Raw genomic sequence first — 20,371 nt, forward strand, 5'->3', positions numbered from 1 at the left:
AATTTTGATGTTGCTTTGCCCGGGGTGTGAACCCAGGGCATACGGTGTGGTAGGCGGAGCACGCTACCATCACACCACGGTGGCCGCCTTAAATTTTTGCTAATCCTTTTATTCAGTCCTCCCTCCGTCTTTTTCGCTTCATCTATCTCCATCTTTTTGTTTGTTGTAGCGATAAGATCGATGTGATGGTCCTTTGCCGGATACAAATCCGGTACGCTTCGGTACCATAGCACCATTAAGGTGCTAGCCCGACCATCTCGTGAACGATTTATATGGCCACATTAAACCTTCAGGCCATTCCCTCCCTCCCTACCCCCAAGTTCCATGAGGAGCTTGGGGTCGCCAGAGCCTCGTCTGTTAGTGAAACAGGATTCGCCGCGGATAGGTGAGGTTGACAATTGGGTTTGAGAAGCTATATATTGCGCTGGCAACCTGAAAGGTTGCGCTACACAGCCCCTTGAATCTGGTATTTTAGTCGCCTCTTACGACAGGCATACCTACATATTCTGATCCCCTATCCCGCTGGGGTACATAAATACATACTATTTCTCTGCGGTTCATAAATTAAGTCCAAAACCACTCTTTTTTCTAAATAAGTCGACGATGCTCGCTTCTAGATGAATTTCCGTGGTTTTCATATGGGACAATTTCTTCATCGCCATCATTCATATCTTCTTTAGATGATAAACGTTCGTAAATCCTTGAATGCGAGTTCAATCGAATATTTGATTCACGTATCCTCCAACATGTACGTAAATATGGGCGATGACAATTTTTCGATGTTAGTGATGGATAATATTGTCTATAAATTAAATAAATAATAGTTAAGCCAATTATGCTGCCTGTGAGAACATCCTCCCAATGATTATGATAATCGCAGGTACGCCTTAAAGCAATTAAGGCTGCGAAAATTAAGGGCATAACTGTAGCGCATAAACGCCAAGATTGACCACGTCCACGTGTACTAAATGCAAGCAATTTCGCACCTACAAGCATGGCAATAAATCCAAAGGCAACAAAGGCAAAAGAAGCATGCCCACTGGGAAAACTTTTACGTGCTTCGCTTATTTGGCGTATATCACCTGTACAATTGTAAATTACTTCGCCTGGAATGGTACTATTGTTTAGCACTTCTATTTCATCTGGAAAGCAGCGATAGTAGAAATCGGGTCTATGACGTCGAACTGTTATTTTTAAAATACTAGTTACAAGTCCATTTAATCCAAGTGCCAATGTCCACACCCAGTTGGCAGCGCGAAAGTCACGGCGATCACCTGTCAGCCACAGCTGAAACAGTGTCACAAAAAATGGCCCCAATGTTACTGATAATAAAAGCGCTTGTGCTGATAAAATATCCGGTGTACGTGGATTTTTATACAACCATATTTCCTCCGGGTGTAATTTACGTTGAAAAGGTTTTGTTTTCTCTAGAGCTATCTAATCTAATATATATTATAAATGGGAAAGTTTGGATGTTTGGATGTTTGTCCAGACGTTTGTCTTTGTGACTCAATCACGCAAGAACCGGCGGACCGATTTGGATGAAATTTGTACACATATAGCCAATAGTCTAGAAGGATCTACTAGCTATATATTTTTGAAAAGGGGCGTGGTCCCCGCCCCCTAGGAACAGTTATAATTTAATTATTATATTTTTTCGTCTTTCCGACTGAATCACCCCAGAATGGCTACACGGATTTTGATGAAATTTGGGACACAGACAGTAGTCTACTAGCGAAATTTTTTTGGGATTCAAGGGGTTGTGTAGCGCAATATATAGCTTCTCCAACCCAATTGTCAACCTCACCTTCGAGCGGCGAATCCCGTTTCACTAACAGACGAGGCTCTGGCGACCCCAAGCTCCTCATGGAACTTGGGGGTGGGGAGGGAGGGATGGCCTGAAAGTTTAATGTGGCCATATAAATCGTTCCCGAGATGGTCGGGCCAGCACCTTAATGGTGCTGTGTTACCGGAGCGTATTGGATCTGTATCCGACAAAGGACCATCACATCGATAACACTCCCCAAAGCCTTCGGGGAGTAACTAATCGCTACAACAACAACAACACAACAGCGAAATTTTTTTCGAACATGGAAAGAGGGGTGAGGGTCCCACGACCTCTTCGAGCAATTACTTTCTAATATTTTTTACACATTATAACTTTACGTTTACTGGCCTTCACCAATATCAAGGGGTCAAATAAGTCGAGGGCTTACAAAGTAAGCAGTGACACCCTTCGCCCCCTTCCCCCCTTTATCACCCCCTCTGGTGTAAAATCTATAAATTGTTATAACTCAATATAAATTTTGTCCTAAATCAATAGTTTTTGGTATCTGGCACATACAGATCGAGATCTAGACAATTTTGGAGGAACGATCAGTGGTCCTTTCCTTTTACCCCCGCCATCCACCCTCCTTCAATTGTTTTTATTAGCACGCTTTTATTAGCTTTACCTGTATGTTTCTATGTAACTTTTCATTCGCTCCTGCGCCTGCTGCCTTATTAACATGGTTTTATAATTAGCTTCACCTCATATGGAGACCCTTCCGGGATCATTTCTGGATGGTTTTCGGGATCGGTCCGGTATCCCGTCGGGGTAATTTCGGGACTTTTTCGGGACTATTTCGGGATCATTTTGGGACCCTTCCGGGATCATTTCTGTATAGTTTTCGGGGTTATTTTGGGACATTTTCGGGAATATTCCGGAATCATTTCGGGATTATTTCGCGATCATTTGGGGACCCTTCCGGCATCATTTCTGGATGGTTTTCGGGATCCCGTCGGGGTACTTTCGGGATCATTTGCGTACCTTCGAGAGATAAATTCTTGATGGTTGCCGGAATCATTACGGGACTTTTTCGGGGTTATTTTGGGTCCCTTTAGGCATCATTTCTGGATGGTTTTCGGGATCTGTCCGGGACCTCGTCGGGGTCATTTCGGGACTTTTCCGCGACTAATACGGGATAATTTAGGAACCCTTTCGGCATCATTTCTGGATGGTTTTCGGGATCCGTCCGGGATCCCGTCGTGGTCATTTCTGGACTTTTTCGCGCCTAATACGGGATCATTTGGGAACCCTTTCGGCATGGTTTTCGGGATCCGTCCGGGATCCCATCAGGGTAGTATCGGGACTATTAGGGGATCATTTGGGGACCTTTCCGGTATCATTTCTGGATAATTTTCGGGATCCGTCCGGGATGCCGAAGAGGCAATTTCGGGACTATTTCGGGATCATTTGGGATACCTACCGGCATCATTTCTGGATGGTTTTTGGGAGTCGTCCGGGATCCCGTCGAGGTCATTTCGGCACTTTTTTTCGACTAATACGGGATCATTTGCGGACCCGCATCATTTCTGGATAGTTGTCGGGATCCGTTCGGGATCCCGTCACGGTCATTTCGGGACTATTAGGGGATCATTTGAGGACCTTTCCGGCATCATTTCTGGATAGTTTTCGGAATCCTTTCAGGATCCCGTCACGGTCATTTCGGGACTATTTCGGGATCATTATGGGACCTTCCCAAGATCATTTCTGGATGGATTTCGGGATCTGTCCGGGATGCCGTCAGGGTCATTTTGGGACTATTAAGTGATCATTTGAGGATCTTTCCGGCATCACTTCTGGATGGTTTTCGGTATCCGTTCAGGATCCCGTCGAAATAATTGCGGGACTTTTTCGGGATCATTTAGGGTCCCTTCCGGCATCATTTCTGTATGGTTTTTGGGATTCGTCCGGCATCCCGTGGGGTCATTTCGGGGCTTTTACTCGACTAATACGGGATAATTTGCGGTCCCTTTCTGTATCATTTCTGGATAGTTGTCCCGAACGGATCCCGCAGGGTCTTTTCGGAACTATTAGGAGATCATTTGAGGACCTTTCCGGCATAATTTCAGGATAGTTTTCGGGGTCCCATCAGGGTCATTTCGGGACTTTTTCGGCAACATTTAAGATTGGTTTTCAGGATTCGTCCTTGATCCCGTCAGGGTAATTTCTGGACTTTTCCGAGACTATTTCGGGATCATTTTGGGACCCTCCGAAGATCATTTCTGGATGGATTTCGGGATCTGTCCGGGATGCCGTCAGGGTCATTTCGGGACTATTAGGTGTTCCTTTGAGGACCTTTCCGGCATCACTTCTGCATGGTTTTCGGTATTCGTTCAGGATCCCGTCGGAATAATTGCGGAACTTTTTCGGGATCATTTGGGTCCCTTCCGGCATCATTTCTGGATGGTTTTTGGGATTCATCCGGGATCCCGTCGGGGTCATTTCGGGACTTTTTCTCGACTAATACGGGATAATTTGCGGGCCCTTTCGACATCATTTCTAGATAGTTGTCGGGATCCGTTCGGGATCCCGTCAGTGTCTTTTCGGAACTATTAGGAGATCATTTGAGGACCTTTCCGACATCATTTCTGGATAGTTTTCGGGATCCTTTCGGGGTCCCGTCAGGGTCATTTCGGGACTTTTTCGGGATCATTTAAGGATGGCTTTCAGGATTCGTCCGGGAACCCGTCAGGGTAATTTCTGGACTTTTCCGATACTATTTCGGGATCATTTTGGGACCTTCCCAAGATCATTTCTGGATGGATTTCGGGATCAGTCCGGGATGCCGTTAGGGTCATTTTGGGACTATTATGTGATCATTTGAGGACCTTTCCGGCATCACTTCTGGATGGTTTTCGGTATCCGTTCAGGATCCCGTCGGATTCATTGCGGAACTTTTTCGGGATCATTTGGGGTCCCTCCCAAGATCATTTCTGGATAGATTTCGGGATCTGTCCGGGATCCCGTCAGCATCATTTAGGGATGCGTTCGAGATCCCGTCCGGGTCCTTTCGGGGCTTCTTCGGGACTATATCGGGATCATTTCTGGAATGTTTACGGGATTCGTCCAGGATCCCTTAAGGGTCATTTCGGGACTATTAGGTGATCATTTGAGGACCTTTCCGGCATCACTTCTGGATGATTTTCGGTATCCGTTCGGGATCCCGTCGGAATCATTGCGGGACTTTTTCGGAATCATTTGGGATCCCTTCCGGCATCATTTCTGGATGGTTTTCGGGATTTGTCCGGGATCACGTCGGGGTTATTTCGGGACCTTTTCGGGGCTAATACGGGATCATTTGGGGATCCTCTATTGGTCGTTTCGTGACTTTTTCTGTTTCATTTCGGGATCATTTGGGGACCCTTCCGGCATAATTTCTTGATGGTTTGCCGGATCCATCAGGGTCATTTCGGGACCATTTTGGGATCATTTGGGGACCCTTCCGAGATCATTTCTGGATCCGTCCGGGATGCCGTAGGAGCCATTTCGGGATTTTTTGTAGCTTTTCCGGGATAGTTTTTGGACCCTTCCGGGATCATTTCTGGATCTGTGCGGGATCCCATCTGGGTCAATTCCGCACTATTTCGGGATCATTTTGGGATCCTTCCGGAATCATTTCTGTATGGTTTTCGCGATCCGTCGTGGATCCCCTCGGAACCATTTCGGAACTTTTTCTGGAGTATGTCGGGGTCATTTGGGGACTTTTTCGGGATCATTTGGGGGCTCTGCCGGCATCATTTCTGGATGGTTTTCGGGATCCGTCCGGGATCGGGACGGGGTCATTTCGGGACTATTTCGGGATCATTTGGGGTACCTACCGGCATCATTTCTGGATGGTTTTCGGTATCCGTCCGGTATCTCGTCGGAGTCATTTCGGGAACTTTTCGGGATCATTTGGAGGCTCTTCCGGCATCATTTCTGGATGGTTTTCGGGATCCCGTCGGGGTCATTTCGGAACTTTTTCGCGACTAATACGGGATCATTTGGGAACCCTTTCGGCATCATTTCTGGATGGTTTTCGGGATCCGGCCGGGATCCCATCAGGGTAATTTCGGGACTATTAGGGGATCATTTGGGGACCTTTTCGGCATCATTTCTGGATAATTTTCGGGATCCGTCCGGGATGCCGACGAGGTCATTTCGGGACTATTTCGGGATCATTTGGGATACCTACCGGCATCATTTCTGGATGGTTTTTGGGTTTCGTCCGGGATCCCGTCGGGGTCATTTCGGGACTTTTTCTCGTTTAATACGGGATCATTTGCGGACCCTTTCGGCATCATTTCTGGATAGTTTTCGGAATCCTTTCGGGATCCCGTCAGGGTCATTTCGGGACTTTTTCGGGATCATTTAAGGATGGCTTTCAGGATTCGTCCGGGAACCCGTCAGGGTAATTTCTGGACTTTTCGAGACTATTTCGGGATCATTTTGGGACCTTCCCAAGATCATTTCTGGAAGGATTTCGGGATTTGTCCGGATCCCGTCAGGGTCATTTCGGGACTTCTTCGGGACTATATCGGGATCGTTTCTGGATGGTTTACGGGATCCGTCCAGGGCCCCTTAAGGGTAATTTCGGAACTATTAGGTGATCATTTGAGGTCCTTTCCCGCATCACTTCTGGATGATTTTCGGTATCCGTTCGGGATCCCGTCGGAATCAATGCGGGACTTTGTCGGAATCATTTGGGATCCCTTCCGGCATTATTTCTGGATGGTTTTCTGGATTTGTCTGGGATCCCGTCGGGGTTATTTCGGGACCTTTTCGGGTCTAATATGGGATCATTTGGGGATCCTCTAGGGGTTCTTTCGTGACTTTTTCTGTATTATTTCTGGATCATTTGGGGACCCTTCCGGCATAAATTCTTGATGGTTTGCCGGATCGATCAGGGTCATTTCGGGACCATTTTGGGATCATTTGGGGACCCTTCCGAGATCATTTCTGGATCCGTCCGGGATGCCGTAGGAGGCATTTCGGGATTTTTTGTTACTTTTCCGGAATAGTTTTTGGACCCTTCCGGGATCATTTCTGGATCTGTGCGGGATCCCATTTGGGTAATTTCCGGACTATTTCGGGATCATTTTGGGACCCTTCCGGGTTCATTTCTGTATGGTTTTCGCGATCCGTCGTGGATCCCCTCGGAGCCATTTCGGAACTTTTTCTGGAGTATGTCGGGATAATTTAGGGACCCTTCCTGGATATTTTCTGGATGGTTTTTGAGATCCGCCCAGGAGCCCGTCATAGTCATTTCGGAACCTTTTCGGGATCATTTTGGAACACCCTCAGGGATCATTTCTGTGTGGTTCTCTGGATACGTCTAGAATCGTGTCGTTGTCATTTCTGGTTTTTTTGGCATTTCTGGATGGTTTTCGGGATCCGTCCGCGATAACGTGGGGGTCATTTCGTAGCTTTTTCTGGATAATTTCGGGATCATTTGGCATCCTATAAGGTTATCAGCTCATTTAGTTCTTTTTTTTTACTCAATTACAAAAATAAAATGCATTAGACAGAAAATTTTAAACAGATAACTTGATAAGCAGGCTAACGCGAATAGCCCATATATTTAAACGTCTCCTTGCGGACGGGGCCGCGGGTAAAGGCTAGTAAAAATATAAACGAGTAAAACACGTATCGCAATATCAATAGCGTCACTTATACGATTCCTCCTACTTCCAATGCTGTAACAACAACAAAAATTTCCACCTTCATCATCATCTTGATTATGATTGCTTGGACAATATCCTCTAGATTTTTTTAAATGTTGTGTAGTTGGAATATTTGAATTCACCATAAATTCATGACGCCACATATTTTTATTATTCCAATCGTTGGGCCTCTTTAATGATACGTCACTTCTGTGAAACTCATCTGCAGAACTTTCACTAAAACGTCGAAATGTCGTTGATGCCTCACTACCGATATTCGAATGGGTTAACACTGTATCGGCCTTGCTTGTTGCTGTTGTTGTAAGTATGGTCGGTGCCATTATCAGACTTTTATGAATATGTTGATAACCGACTTCATCAGCGTCGGGGACTTTAGTTAAATCAGTACTTCTCTCCACGTATTCATTATGGTTATTCCTAGATGTATCTGAATCTACAATCATAGTTAAATTTCCAATTCTTTTTATCAAGCCAAAAGTACGTTTGCGGATTTCCGTTTCCGTAGGAAGCCCCTTAAGTAAGGCTTGTGATTGACTCATTATGTTAGGAGCTTTTAACCTGTAATCAAATTAATTAGCTTGTGGTAACATCTGTTAGCCCTCCAATGCAAATAGATTTGTATGAAAAAAAAAAATAAATTCTGTCTCTCTCTCAGTCTATCTCTTTTGTTCCAGGCCCAGTCCCAGTCCCACTCCGAGTATCAGTCCCAGTCCTAGTTCTAATCCCAGTCCCAGTCCGTCTCTGGTCGGAAAAAAACATCGTAAACACTAATATAAGCAAATTGATATAACAAATATCTGGCTAATCGAATAGGATGTATGTAAATAGGTATGTGGTAGGGTTGCCAGATGTTTATTTCGGGTTCCCGAGACAAACCTCAAATTTGAGCCAAAACCCCCGGGATTTAAAAAAATTTCCCGGGGCATTTGAAAAATAAGAAACACCTATATATTTGTATGAGTTGCTCATTCGGCAAAATAATTTGTAGGTAGAATTAAACTTTTTAAACTCATTTATTTATAACAAATATTTTTATGTAACAGGCTAATAATTAATACGTTTACTGTCTTTAATGCGAATTCAATATTCTATGCACTCATTTTCCAAACGTTATTTTTTTTTTTTTTAGTGATTTGAATTTCATATGGCTATCTCAAAAAGCATTAAAACGCCAATTGTCCCTCTTATTTAGTATTTTTTGTCTTTGGTTATTTAATTTGTGTGTGTTTCTGTCATCTACTTCAAACGCTGACACAGCTGCTTGACTGGTGTAGAGACACTACACACGGGAAATTTTAATCCCATTATTAATGTTGGAACAGTTATATGTTCCGTTAGCCTTCGATGGCGTCATGTATTGTCATGTTATAATAGCTCCGTTATTTTCAGTAGCTTGTTATTCCGTTATTTTACGTATAATTGTTAATTTCACTTTAAAGTTTTGTTAAATTATGTATTCTTGGTTTTTTTGTGGCACCACGCCAGTTATTAATTAGTTTGATTCACTTTCGAGAATTTTCTTTCAATTTTTCCAATATATGACTTGAAGCCATGTTTCTTCACATTATATATATATGTTAGAGCGGGTCGATTTAAAAATCGCTCATTGCTCTGTGAAAATCGTGTTCTAGGGATCAAAATAAGAAACTTTGCCGAAGGAACCATACCTCTAAAACGAATTCTGATTCTGATTTCTTTTCTATTACTAAGTTAAATTCATTTTTTCATTTACATATGTTCTGACTAAATAAATTTCTAAAGAGAAAAATAAACTCCAAAAAGAAAAAAACATAGGCATTTCAAAGTGGGATTTTTCAAAATTTGCCCCTACGACCCAAAGGGGGGGGGGGGGGGGGACATCAGAATTCGTTTTAGAGGTATGGTTCCTTCGGCAAAGTTTCTTATTTTGATCCCTAGAATATGATTTTCACAGAGCAATGGGCGATTTTTTGCCTCCCCACAAATCAACCCGGCCTAATATATGTATAGTTGTTTTTTTATTTTTTTTTTAATTGGCACCACGCCAGCAATTTAACATAATTTTTAAATTATATGTTGACAATATTTTTTAATTTATTTGATTTTAATTGTTCCGGAAATTATTTAGTATTTTTAAATGTTTTAATTAGATTTTTGCCATTTCGATTCCCACACTATCCGCCATTTTATTCTCAACCGCATGAATAGAGTCCCTTTATAACACGCGGTTGAATTGTCGGGAAAACCGGACTTGACGCGACGACGTCACAAAACGAAGTAAAAACGTTATTTTAAAACACAACACTTGCCTTGCAAAATTAATATTTAGGTGTGCTAAATGTCAAACATTGACAATATTCAGAACCAGAGTAGGAATGAATTTTTCTTCTTTACAAAGTTGCATGCAATATGATAATGAGCTGAATACAATCGAAGCCGCAAATATGGCCATGTTTCGCAACCGATTATAATTTATTCATTTTGATATTGTGAAAATGCCGGGACATAGCATTTCCCGGCGGGACACTTTAAAATTTGTGAAAAATACGAGATGTCCCGGCCAATACGGGACATTTGGCAACGCTAGTATGTGGGTATTATTAATTCATGTCTCTATTTCGGCTTCGCATGCATATTTATCAGTTTTGTCAGGTTGATGCGACTAAATCGAATAACACAATGAAAATTACTTTAGAGTTCTCAGCAACAGCTTTCATTTGATATCCATATTACCCACACATTCTAGGGGTATCGGGGTCCATATATAATATAATATATGTTTTACTCTGTACTAAAGCACTCATCAACAGCTTTCATTTGATATCCATATTCTATAAACACTGTCTAAGCATGCACGGATCCACGTTTTGGCCTATATCTGGAGACCCTAGTCACCCAGGGGTATGAAAATTACCCTCTACTAAAGCCCTCAACAGCTTTCATTTGTTATCCATATTCTATAAACACATTCTAGGGGTACACTGGTCCACGTTTGAACAAAATCGACTGACGTTTCTCTTCAAACACCGGCGACCAATTAACACACATTTTAGCCTTTCCTTTTATATATCGCCCGTTCCAAAGTAAACAGATGTAACTCGAAAATTTCATTTTTTTAGATATTCTCATACATTTTGATAACTGGCAGGGGCCATTATATTCAATCTTATGTAATAGTCATTGAGACAAAAATGGCGGAAATAGATTCCTTTGCATCTTTGCATTATAAATTTTTGCAGCTAACCTGTTAATTGTAAACTGATCGAATTCAGCGTTACTCCGGCTATGTTCTTTGAATATGCTTTGATTTTTTAATGTAAAGTGAATCAAGTCGAAATAAATCTTTAGTTTTCGATAATTTATCGTATAATAAAGTAAACATTGTATTATACTTCAAAATTTTTCAACATTCATAGCTAAATACTAAGAAACTCAAAACTTAACAAACATCCAGAATTATTTAAATCCGTATCCAGCTGTTCTACATTGGGAAGAGGTAAATACAGACAAATCCATAATTTTTAAATAATTATGGTGCTTTATTTCAATTAAGTTATTTTGTTTATTATAATTTTGCAACTGAACTTATAGAAGTTGAAGTAATGAACGCTCAGCATATTAAAAGCTTGGTTCCTCAATATGAGGTTGATAGTAGCTTATCAGAAAACGAGGAAGATCCTATGGAAATCACAGAAGTTTTTAATATCCCTTCTTTATCTAGTACCGCATCTTCTGAAGTTATTACTCCGCAGCAAATTAATTATAGAAATGATAACGTAAGTACTTTTATACGATTTACATACTGTTTCTATTGTACAACAGCGTACTTTAAGAATTCAAATACTCGAACTACAGGTCAAAAAATGTCGATTTTAAAATTCCAAACGTCTCCAGTATACACAGATGAAAGTGATGCCGATCTCAGCGATGCAGATCCAACTTTCCAATGCGCGTTTCGTAGAAATAACTATCTGTTTTATCAATCTTCTTCTTCAGTGAGTTCAGATGAAGAGTCATTTGCTTCAACTCAAAAAAACCAAACGTATATCTCAGCCCTTAAATTGGAAACAGAATAAAATGAAAAGCTATCGTAACAGAGGGAAATCTTATGTATCCAGAGCTCAAAAAATCGTCCCGGCACGTTGCCTTAAAACACCATGTAATCAAAAATTTAGATTTAAATGTTCTGAAGAAATTAGCATCGAAGATAGGTACGCAATTTTCCGGAAATTTTGGGACTTGGGTGACTTATTGAAGCAAAGGACTTATTTGCTTTCGTGCGTGATCGACGTTAGCCCAAAATATAAGTATTCAAATGCCAAGCAGCCAAGACAAAACAATAAAGCATTTTATTTCCTAGCAGATAATAAGAACATAAGAGTATGCAAAACATTCCTTAAAGCAACTTTAGATATTTCAGAACGTATGTTTTATACAGTTCAAGCAAAGTCGAATTGGATCTACAAGATTTCAGAGGAAAATCTTGCAGTTCCAAGAGCCCTCAACTGACTGAGGATATGAAAGCGCATATAAATTCAATTCCTCGGATTGAATCGCATTACGTCAGAGCCTCCTCGTCTAAAGAGTACATAGATGGTAGTAAAACTATACGAGATTTATTTAATGATTTTAGAAACCAGCAATACGATAATTTAAAAGATCCTGGATCATATCCAAAATACTATGATATATTTAAGACCGAATTCAATATTGGTCTTCATGACCCCAAAAAGGACCAGTGTGACCTTTGCGGTCTCGAAATAATAGAAAACTTGATTTAAATGACGAGCTAGAGGAAAAATATAACACTCATTTAGAGGAAAAAGATTTAAGCAGGGATGAAAAGCTAAATGATCGTAATAAAGTCAACAATAACTTTAAAGTAGCTGTGTATGATTTAGAGGCAGTATTGCAATGTCCGAGAGGACAAACTTCTTCATTTTACTACAAATCAGATTAAATTGTTACAACTTGACTGTGACAGAACTAACAAGAAATGAATCCAAAGCAGCATTTGAAAACGTACTTTTTTATTTTTGGTCAGAAAAAGATGCAAAGCGAGGAGCTGTTGAGATAGGCTCACGTGTCTGGCATTACTTGAAATATTTAAGTGATCAAAGCGAAGACCAAATTGATGTGGTATTTTACTCGGATAATTGCTGCGGTCAAAATAAAAACAAATTTATAGCTTCTTTGTATTTCTTTGCTGTACAAAACTTAAAAATTAATAGTATTACACATAAGTTCTTAATCAGAGGTCATACACAAAATGAGGCCGATAGCGTGCACAGCACTATTGAAAGAGAGGTAAAAAATAACTTAAATTCTGGCCCTCTCTATACCCCTGATCAGTATTTAGCTTTAATTAAAAATGCAAAAAAAAAACCAACCCACCTTTAAAAGTACACGAGCTAAACTTTGAATCATTTTATGACTTAAAAGCTGTGCAAGCTGAATGCGGATACAATTTTAATACCAATATGGATGAAAACGATTTAAATTGGAATGAAATAAAGGTTTTAAAAATGACAAAAGAGCACCCCACCACATTTTTTTATAAAGCATCTTACAAGCAAGAAACTTACGAGGAAGTGAATGTAAGAAACAAACGAGTTGAGTGACAACAAGAAAAGAGATTTAAGAGATCTTCTGCAAAAACTATTAATACATTCCTTCTATGAAAGCTTTTATAATTCTATATTATAAATATTTAAATTTGTATTAAAAATACTAAAATAGTAGTGTTGAATGCTATGAATAAATACCACGAAAATCTTTAATAAAAGAGTTTCTTTTAGCTTTTAATTAGACCGCTGATAAAAAAGTACATACTAATTTTGGTAAAACTCGTTTTTTCTGCCTCTACGGATAATTAAATTAAAGCCTTTGTGATATGATACTACAAAAATAAGATTATATATTTTTACAATAAAAACAGTTTTGAGCAGCATTTCATAAAATCGATTTATTTTTTAAATGAAACTGTAGTATTCCAAATTACTCCGTATGAAACTATTTCTGGCTCTATAATTATTCTGTTGTAAAGTGAATTAACTCATCTCTTTACTTTGGAACGAGCGATATATAGATTTTTATTTTTCACACTTCACTATAATATTAAAATGAAATGCAGATATTCATTGCTTTTGAAATTCGGCTTAAAAATTGCACATGGAATAACTAAAGACTCTCCTGAATTAAAAAAAAAATTCTTAGTACTTCTAAATCGCTGGCCCCCGCAGAAACCCGGATCCGAGAGTAATCCACCACCATATTTCAAGTTAGATCAAACCACGCACGGGGCGCAAAACAAATTCAAAATCGGTTCAGTAGTTTAGGAGTCCATTGCGGATTTATTTGTTTAGTTACTTGGTGTAATGCGAATTTTATGCCGCTCAATATAGAAAAATGTCAATTCATGTGTTTTTCACGTGGGAACGTACAGCCAGGTTCTTACACAATTAATGGCCAAACTCTGGAAAGCGTTGATGTTTTTGTCGACTTGGAAGTTACAATGAATTGCAAACTTAGTTTCAACCCTTATATTAATGCCACAGTCAATAAAGCGAGAGGAGTTTTAGCATTTGTGAAAAGATGGGCAAAATAGTTTAGTGATCCTTACGTTACAAAGACCCTTTTTACATCATTGGTGAGGTCGATATTCTAATATGGATCGATAATTTGGAATTCGCGTTATCTAGTTCATGTGGACAGACTAGAATCAATTCAAAAAACAGTTTTTACTTTTCGCCTTGAGAAATCTTCAATGGGACTCTCCGTATAATCTTCCTCCTTACACTAATCGGTTAAAACTAATAAATCTTCCTACCCTTGCAAGTCGTAGAGAAATGCTAGATGTACTATTTATGGCTAGACTTTTAAATGGATCGATTCCAAGCCCATTTATTTTGAACGAAGTAAACTTGAAAGTTGGAAAGTTGTAAAGTCTTTTGCGGGTTCTGCAGTCGTTTGGTTAGCGGTCTTGCCATTTCAAAAATTCTATATCATGTTTTCGCAAAACTACATTTATTCATTATAACAATTTTAATGTTTGAAACTAGATTTTGAAAGATATAACTATAAGACGATATGTTACACTTGGTCAGAAAGTGCATTATATACCTGGTTGGGACTGTCATGGGCTACCTATTGAGCTGAAAGCTACAACTTGTAACAAAAATAATGAAGAAAACACTCAGAATCAAAATGCGCTCAGTATAAGAAAAAAATGTAAATATAAATAGTGCATAAATTGATATTTTATTAATTTAAAGTATTTTTATTTCATTTGTATGTATTTTTTTAGCACGAGATTTTGCCTTAAAGGCAATACAACGACAAAAAGATGAATTCCGTTCTTGGGGCATATTGAGTGATTGGCTCAGTGAAGAAAATACATATTTAACTATGCGGTCTGATTTTATAGTAAATCAATTAAAAATGTTCTTGGATTTCTACGAACGTGGTTTAGTATATCGAGATTTGAAACCTGTCTACTGGTCGCCGTCTTCGAGGTATGTCCTTTTAAAGGCAAACATATTCTTAATTTAATGTACATATGAGCCGTTATTTTTAAAAGTGGTTGAGTTCACTTTCGTTAAAATATGAGGAAGTGTCAGTTTAAGCGTGCTACTGGTATATCCTCTATTACTTTATATCCTATAGCTAGATAGTATATAGGCTTGTTCAGTGATAGCAGATGTAGGAAGTGCGGGTCGGAGGAGGAAGCGATCGATTACGTTTTGTGCTCATTCCTTACGCTTGCCAGGCCAAGGCTACAGTATTAGGAGTGATACAGCTGCCAGATCTAAAAACAGCAAGTGGCATAGGTCCTAGAAAGCTTCTAGTATTTGCCAAGAGAACGGATTTTTTATAACAGGTTCTGGTTTTTGATATGGTTGTTGTTGTTGTTGTGATATGTTGTTGATATGGTCTTTCAGTTTAGTCGTTAAACAAACTTCTGGTAACACTACGGACCCATTTAGTCTATGTGAGGTCCTCACGGACCGACCAGTTCAACCTAACCTAACCTACATTTACAAACTCACAAAATTGAAAGTGGTATACAAATTCGTTTGAAATAAAATGAAGTTATAAACTTAAATGAAATAATAAATAACACAGGCCGACAGCATCTCAGACCCAGAAACCGGACAATATATTTTCGAAGTATTTTGATGCGATGAATCGAAATCTGGCTCTTATCAGCTCTGGTTTTCGAGATATCCTAACCTAAAAGTACAAAAAACACCGTTTTTGCCCATATTTGAGGTTATGTAGCCTTGCAGATGTTTTCTTTTACCAAAATTAAAGGATGGCATCTTTAAATACAAGTCTTCTTTCAAATGGCGTTGGGTTTGCTCAAATATAATTTTTTTTTCGCAGAGATATCGCATTTTGAAATTTTAATGTTTCTAAATTTTCCTACACCTGAAAATCGATTGAGATAACAATGACATGATATAGTCGATTTCTAATTTTCTTGCATTGAGTCTTATTTTTCTTAAAATTTTGTCTCACACCATAAGTGTGCTAACTCACCATACCCCTACACTATCTAACCCGAGTCACACACAGCCCTGACCCCTAGAAACCACCCTATCATATATCAGGCTAACGCACTTAACCCAGGGGACAGCGTTTACTCGCATATTTTTCTTAAAATAAGTCTTATTTATCTAGATATCTCACACCACAAGTGGGCTAACCAACTTAACTCCTAATCCACCAACCCCCACGTATCTCCTAAAGAAACATGAAAATTTCAAATGCGATATCTCAACGAAAAAAATGACATTTGAGCAAACTCAACGCCATTTGAAAGAAGAAGACTTAAAGATGCCATCCTTTAATTTTGGTGAAAGAAAACATCTGCAAGGCTACATAACCTGAAATATGGGCAAAAACGGTGTTCAGAGCTGATAGAGCAATTCTGAGGCCAGATTTGGATTCAGCGCATCATAAACCTTCGGAAATATATAGTCTGGTTTCTGGGTCTGAATGTTGGTTAAATTTTGTCGGCCTGTGTAGTGGATTTGTTTTAAAAAAAGTGGACATATGTCATCGGCTCTTATCATTTTGGAGATTATCTATTTTAATGTAAGTATTTCAAATCCTAATAAATGGGGTTTAAATTCCTGGTTGCTATTTTATTTTTATTTTTTAAAACTGCATATAGAAATTTAACATCTTTATAATCTCTAAACAAAACAAAACTCGAATCAATTAAACTTGACCAATGTCTTAGAAACAATGTAAATGCAAGCTCATCAATATTTTGAGACATAAAGAAAAATTATTTATGCCACTTTGAAAAATAACGGCTCATACAATACTATTTTTTGCAGACCTTGATTCTAATGGCCGCGTCACAATGAAATTTCTCATGTTCATAAGTTTTGATGCAGAAGCGAACATCGTCACAATCGCGCAAGATGTTGCGTTTCTAAATATAAAAGAGCTTCAGACTTAGCAGTTGAAACTTATTTTCGGCTGGCTCATTTGTATAAAAAACTGATCGAAGCACTGTTGTAGATTCCCCTTGTACCAGTAGTGTATGAAAGCATGGAAAATCCTCTTATCTGAACAATAGGTTGTATGGGATATACATATATTAGTACCTGGGCGACCGAGCTTTGCTCGGCAATCTTCGTGTATGTCGCATAACATACTTTGTTCTACATGTCATCATTAATCAAACTCTAGTTTTTTATATGTACATACCTATATTATATATTTTTATTTACCAGATCGCGAGTTTGAATCGAGCTCGAGGCCTAACAATAATTATTTTATCATTATTATTGTTATAATATATTTTTTCTTAATTGAAAAAATGTTTAAATTAGAATAGAAGAAAGAAAAAATTTAGACAACTGCCAAAGCTCGTTGTATAGATCCATTTCGGGAACTGCTAAATTCCTTCATCGGCAACGTTTAGGCGCCGCTTCTATAACCATTCAGTTATTTCTATTTACCAATATATGATTTCCTTAAATATAGATTTCAAAAACATATCAAACACTAGCCGCAAAATGCACTGGAATGAAGAATTTGAAATGGATAATTCCAACCTATAGTATAAGGGATTGTTATGACAATTAGGGAAATCGAGAACTAAGTTATTTAGGTCGAGTATCTTCATGCGCCGAATTATTAATTTCAAACATTTTTTTAGTTATACACTATGAAAGTCTCACAATTTTATTACATTCCAAAAACTTGTAAATTTCACGAATGACAACTATCAGTTAGTTTAATTAAATGTCAACTTACTTCCCTAGGCGCCATCTGTTGGTAAGTAGTTAAATGGTTAGATGTCGTTTTCAAATTGAACATATACCTTTAGTGTTCAACGGGAGCAAATTGCCATGGTGAGATATCTTTTTGCTATGGTGAGAAATCCTTCTAATAGTAATCTGTGAGAAATTGCAATTATTCATTTCATATTTGCCAAAAATATGCATTTAAATATATTTTGCTAGAATTTGCACGGTGCCTTGATATTCCACTTCAACTTTATTAGCGTGTGTGAAATTAAGAAAATTCAGTCGAATCATGTGTAAGATTTTTTTACGAAGATTTTTAATTTTAATGTTCTTCTTTAAAGCTTTAATAGAATATGAGTAAGTAGAATACTACTTCCTCTAACTACCCCAACCCTAAATGGCAACCCTACTCAAAAATGTCCATATTGTAATGCGGAGTGAAATACCTTTCATTTGATACCCATATCGGCATATCTCATGCAATTTTTTTTTTTAATTTTGAATAGGTGGTGACTACAAATGGCAACGCTACTCAAAAATGTCCCTATTGTAATGCGGAGTGAAATACCTTTCGTTTGATACCCATATCGGCATATCTCATGCAATTTTTTTTAATTTCGAATAGTTGGCAACCTTGTGAAACATTCTGAGTGGCAACACCTAGGTAGAAAGTCTTAGAAGGTTATACATTATCTCTGCGCCAAATTTCATTTAAATCGGTTGAGCCGTTCTCGAGATCGTTCGGCTATACAAACATACAAATATACATACGAATATACACGAATTGCTCGTTTAAAGTTGTAAAATATGTATGACTGGTCGCTACGATTTTTTGAGACCACAATACATATATGCCATATACGAGTTAGCACCACCCACATTCAAACTTCACAAATCTTCATATAGTGAATTCTATAGTCACATCGCAGCACACGTGTATGCGATAAACGCTGACTAGCATATTCACATCATGGGAACATTACTGGTGATACGATATCAACAACATATGCTACCTGCAGCGAAAGCTGTAAGTTAATAGAACAGCTGATTTCTGTTGATATTTGATAAGAGAATTTTATATTGGTTGCGCAATATGCGCACGGGTCAGGCTCGTACAAATAATATTCCAAATATAAAAACGATTCCATAAATACTAAAATATAAACCAATGCTCCGGACATACGGAATGGATAAGTTAACACGCTCAGTGAGTACAATATTCCGTTCTGGCATTTCCAGTATTGACTTACGGAATTTTTGCATGAGTAATTTTCTGGTCGAGTTTTTGGCGAACAACCTTGAATTAAAATTTTTATTTAGGTTTCGTATGATCGTAGTTTTACGGAGGTGTTTACATAAAATCTCCTTTATTCAGCCACAATAGTAGATTCTGATATATTTTATACATTTACTACAAAGTAAGAAAAATAATACTAAGGAATTATGCAATTCCGTACTTATTTCATCATTTATTAATTGGCGCTTAACCGCCTGAGCGATTTTGGCCGTTTCGTAAAAAGTCACGTCAGCTATTTCTGTGATAACTGACGACAATTGGGAGCACCAAGCGAGGTCAAGTCTTCCTCCACCTGCCTCTTCCAACTCAGTGGAGGTCTCCCTTTTCCACTGCTTCGAAACTGCGGTGTCAACTAAAATACTTTCTTGGCCGGAGCGTCTACGTCGATTCGCATAACGTGACCTAGCCAGCAAAGCCTTTGGGTTTTTATTCGCTGCGCTATCGTCATATCTGCGTAAAGCTCATACAGCTCATCATCATACCTCCTTCGATACTCACCGTCAGCAACAAGGACAGGGCCATAAATCTTTCGGAGAACTTTTCTCTCGAAAACTCGCAAGAACCACCTAATCTTCACGCGACTTTGTAGAACGTGCTTTTTGTTCGTGGAGAGAGAATTTTTCTTTTCAATTACCAACTCAGTCCAAAGTATCACTTGTTGACAAGAGTTATTCTCCGTTTAATTTCTTAGCTGACATTGTTGACATTTATGCTGTCTCCAAAATAGACGAGGTCCTTCACAGTCTCGAATTTATATTCGTCAGCAATGACGTAGGCAATTTAAAATTATTCGTCTCGTATTTCTACTGTTAATATTTTTCATAAGTTTGCAAAGAAACAACACATTCAAGGACTTTCCCCTGTGCAGCGCTACCCAAGGCTTTCTAGGAATGTTTTGTCGTTCCTACAACAAGAACACCAAAATTGTCATATTATATATGTAAAAAATTCGCTAACAATGGTATTCTAAAAATTAAAAAAAAAAAATACTCACAGTTGCTATTTTGCCCTAAAAATCAGCCCCGTAAGATTTAGAGGAATGTTACAGTTATGGATTGTCATTTGCAATATATGAATACGGCACGCTACGGATCAGCACCTTTTGGTAATAGGCGGACTGCCGCGTAATCGTTTTTCCCCTGGCACACATAGGTAAATAATAATTTGGTAGCATTAGTAATAGATCATGTATTCAACTGTCAAGAGTTTTTGAGGGATCTTCTGGTCAAGTTTGTGTAACATATTAGAAGGGCATTTGTTTTACCATTGTAAAGGTCTACAAGTAGGATATGTAGCAGCACGCACATACACAGCTACGCTCACCTGATAAAATGCTTGT

The 20,371-nt window shown here is 38.8% G+C and overlaps 2 protein-coding genes across 3 annotated transcripts in view; one reads left to right on the top strand and one right to left on the bottom strand.

The window, feature by feature from the left end:
* Nucleotides 1-20,371, top strand: part of IleRS-m (Isoleucyl-tRNA synthetase, mitochondrial) — a 93,724-nt gene that overhangs the window by 1,878 nt on the left and 71,475 nt on the right. For both annotated transcript variants that reach the window (XM_067788362.1, XM_067788361.1), the window contains exons 3-4: nt 14,529-14,697; nt 14,774-14,981. In XM_067788362.1, coding sequence (XP_067644463.1) covers nt 14,529-14,697; nt 14,774-14,981 — 377 coding nt within the window. The remainder of the gene's footprint in view (nt 1-14,528; nt 14,698-14,773; nt 14,982-20,371) is intronic.
* On the bottom strand, nt 589-20,130 carry LOC137252973 (phospholipid phosphatase 5-like). The gene is made up of 3 exons (XM_067789151.1): nt 20,027-20,130; nt 7,424-8,046; nt 589-1,433 (listed from the first exon to the last, which is right to left on the bottom strand). The coding sequence occupies exons 2-3, from the start codon at nt 8,025-8,027 to the stop codon at nt 589-591; spliced, it is 1,449 nt and encodes a 482-aa protein (XP_067645252.1). The 5' UTR covers nt 8,028-8,046; nt 20,027-20,130.

The sequence above is a fragment of the Eurosta solidaginis genome, chromosome 5 (assembly GCF_040869045.1).
Source record: "Eurosta solidaginis isolate ZX-2024a chromosome 5, ASM4086904v1, whole genome shotgun sequence".
Classification (NCBI taxonomy): Eukaryota; Metazoa; Arthropoda; class Insecta; order Diptera; family Tephritidae; genus Eurosta; species Eurosta solidaginis.

Bases quoted from the DNA above. Each gene is read 5' to 3' on its own strand.
- LOC137252973 (XM_067789151.1), bottom strand. From the start codon at position 8,027: ATGAGTCAATCACAAGCCTTACTTAAGGGGCTTCCTACGGAAACGGAA. The intron at 1,434-7,423 runs GCCTTTACCCGC...TAGATTAGATAG, and splicing joins ACTCGTTTATATTTTTACTA to CTCTAGAGAAAACAAAACCT.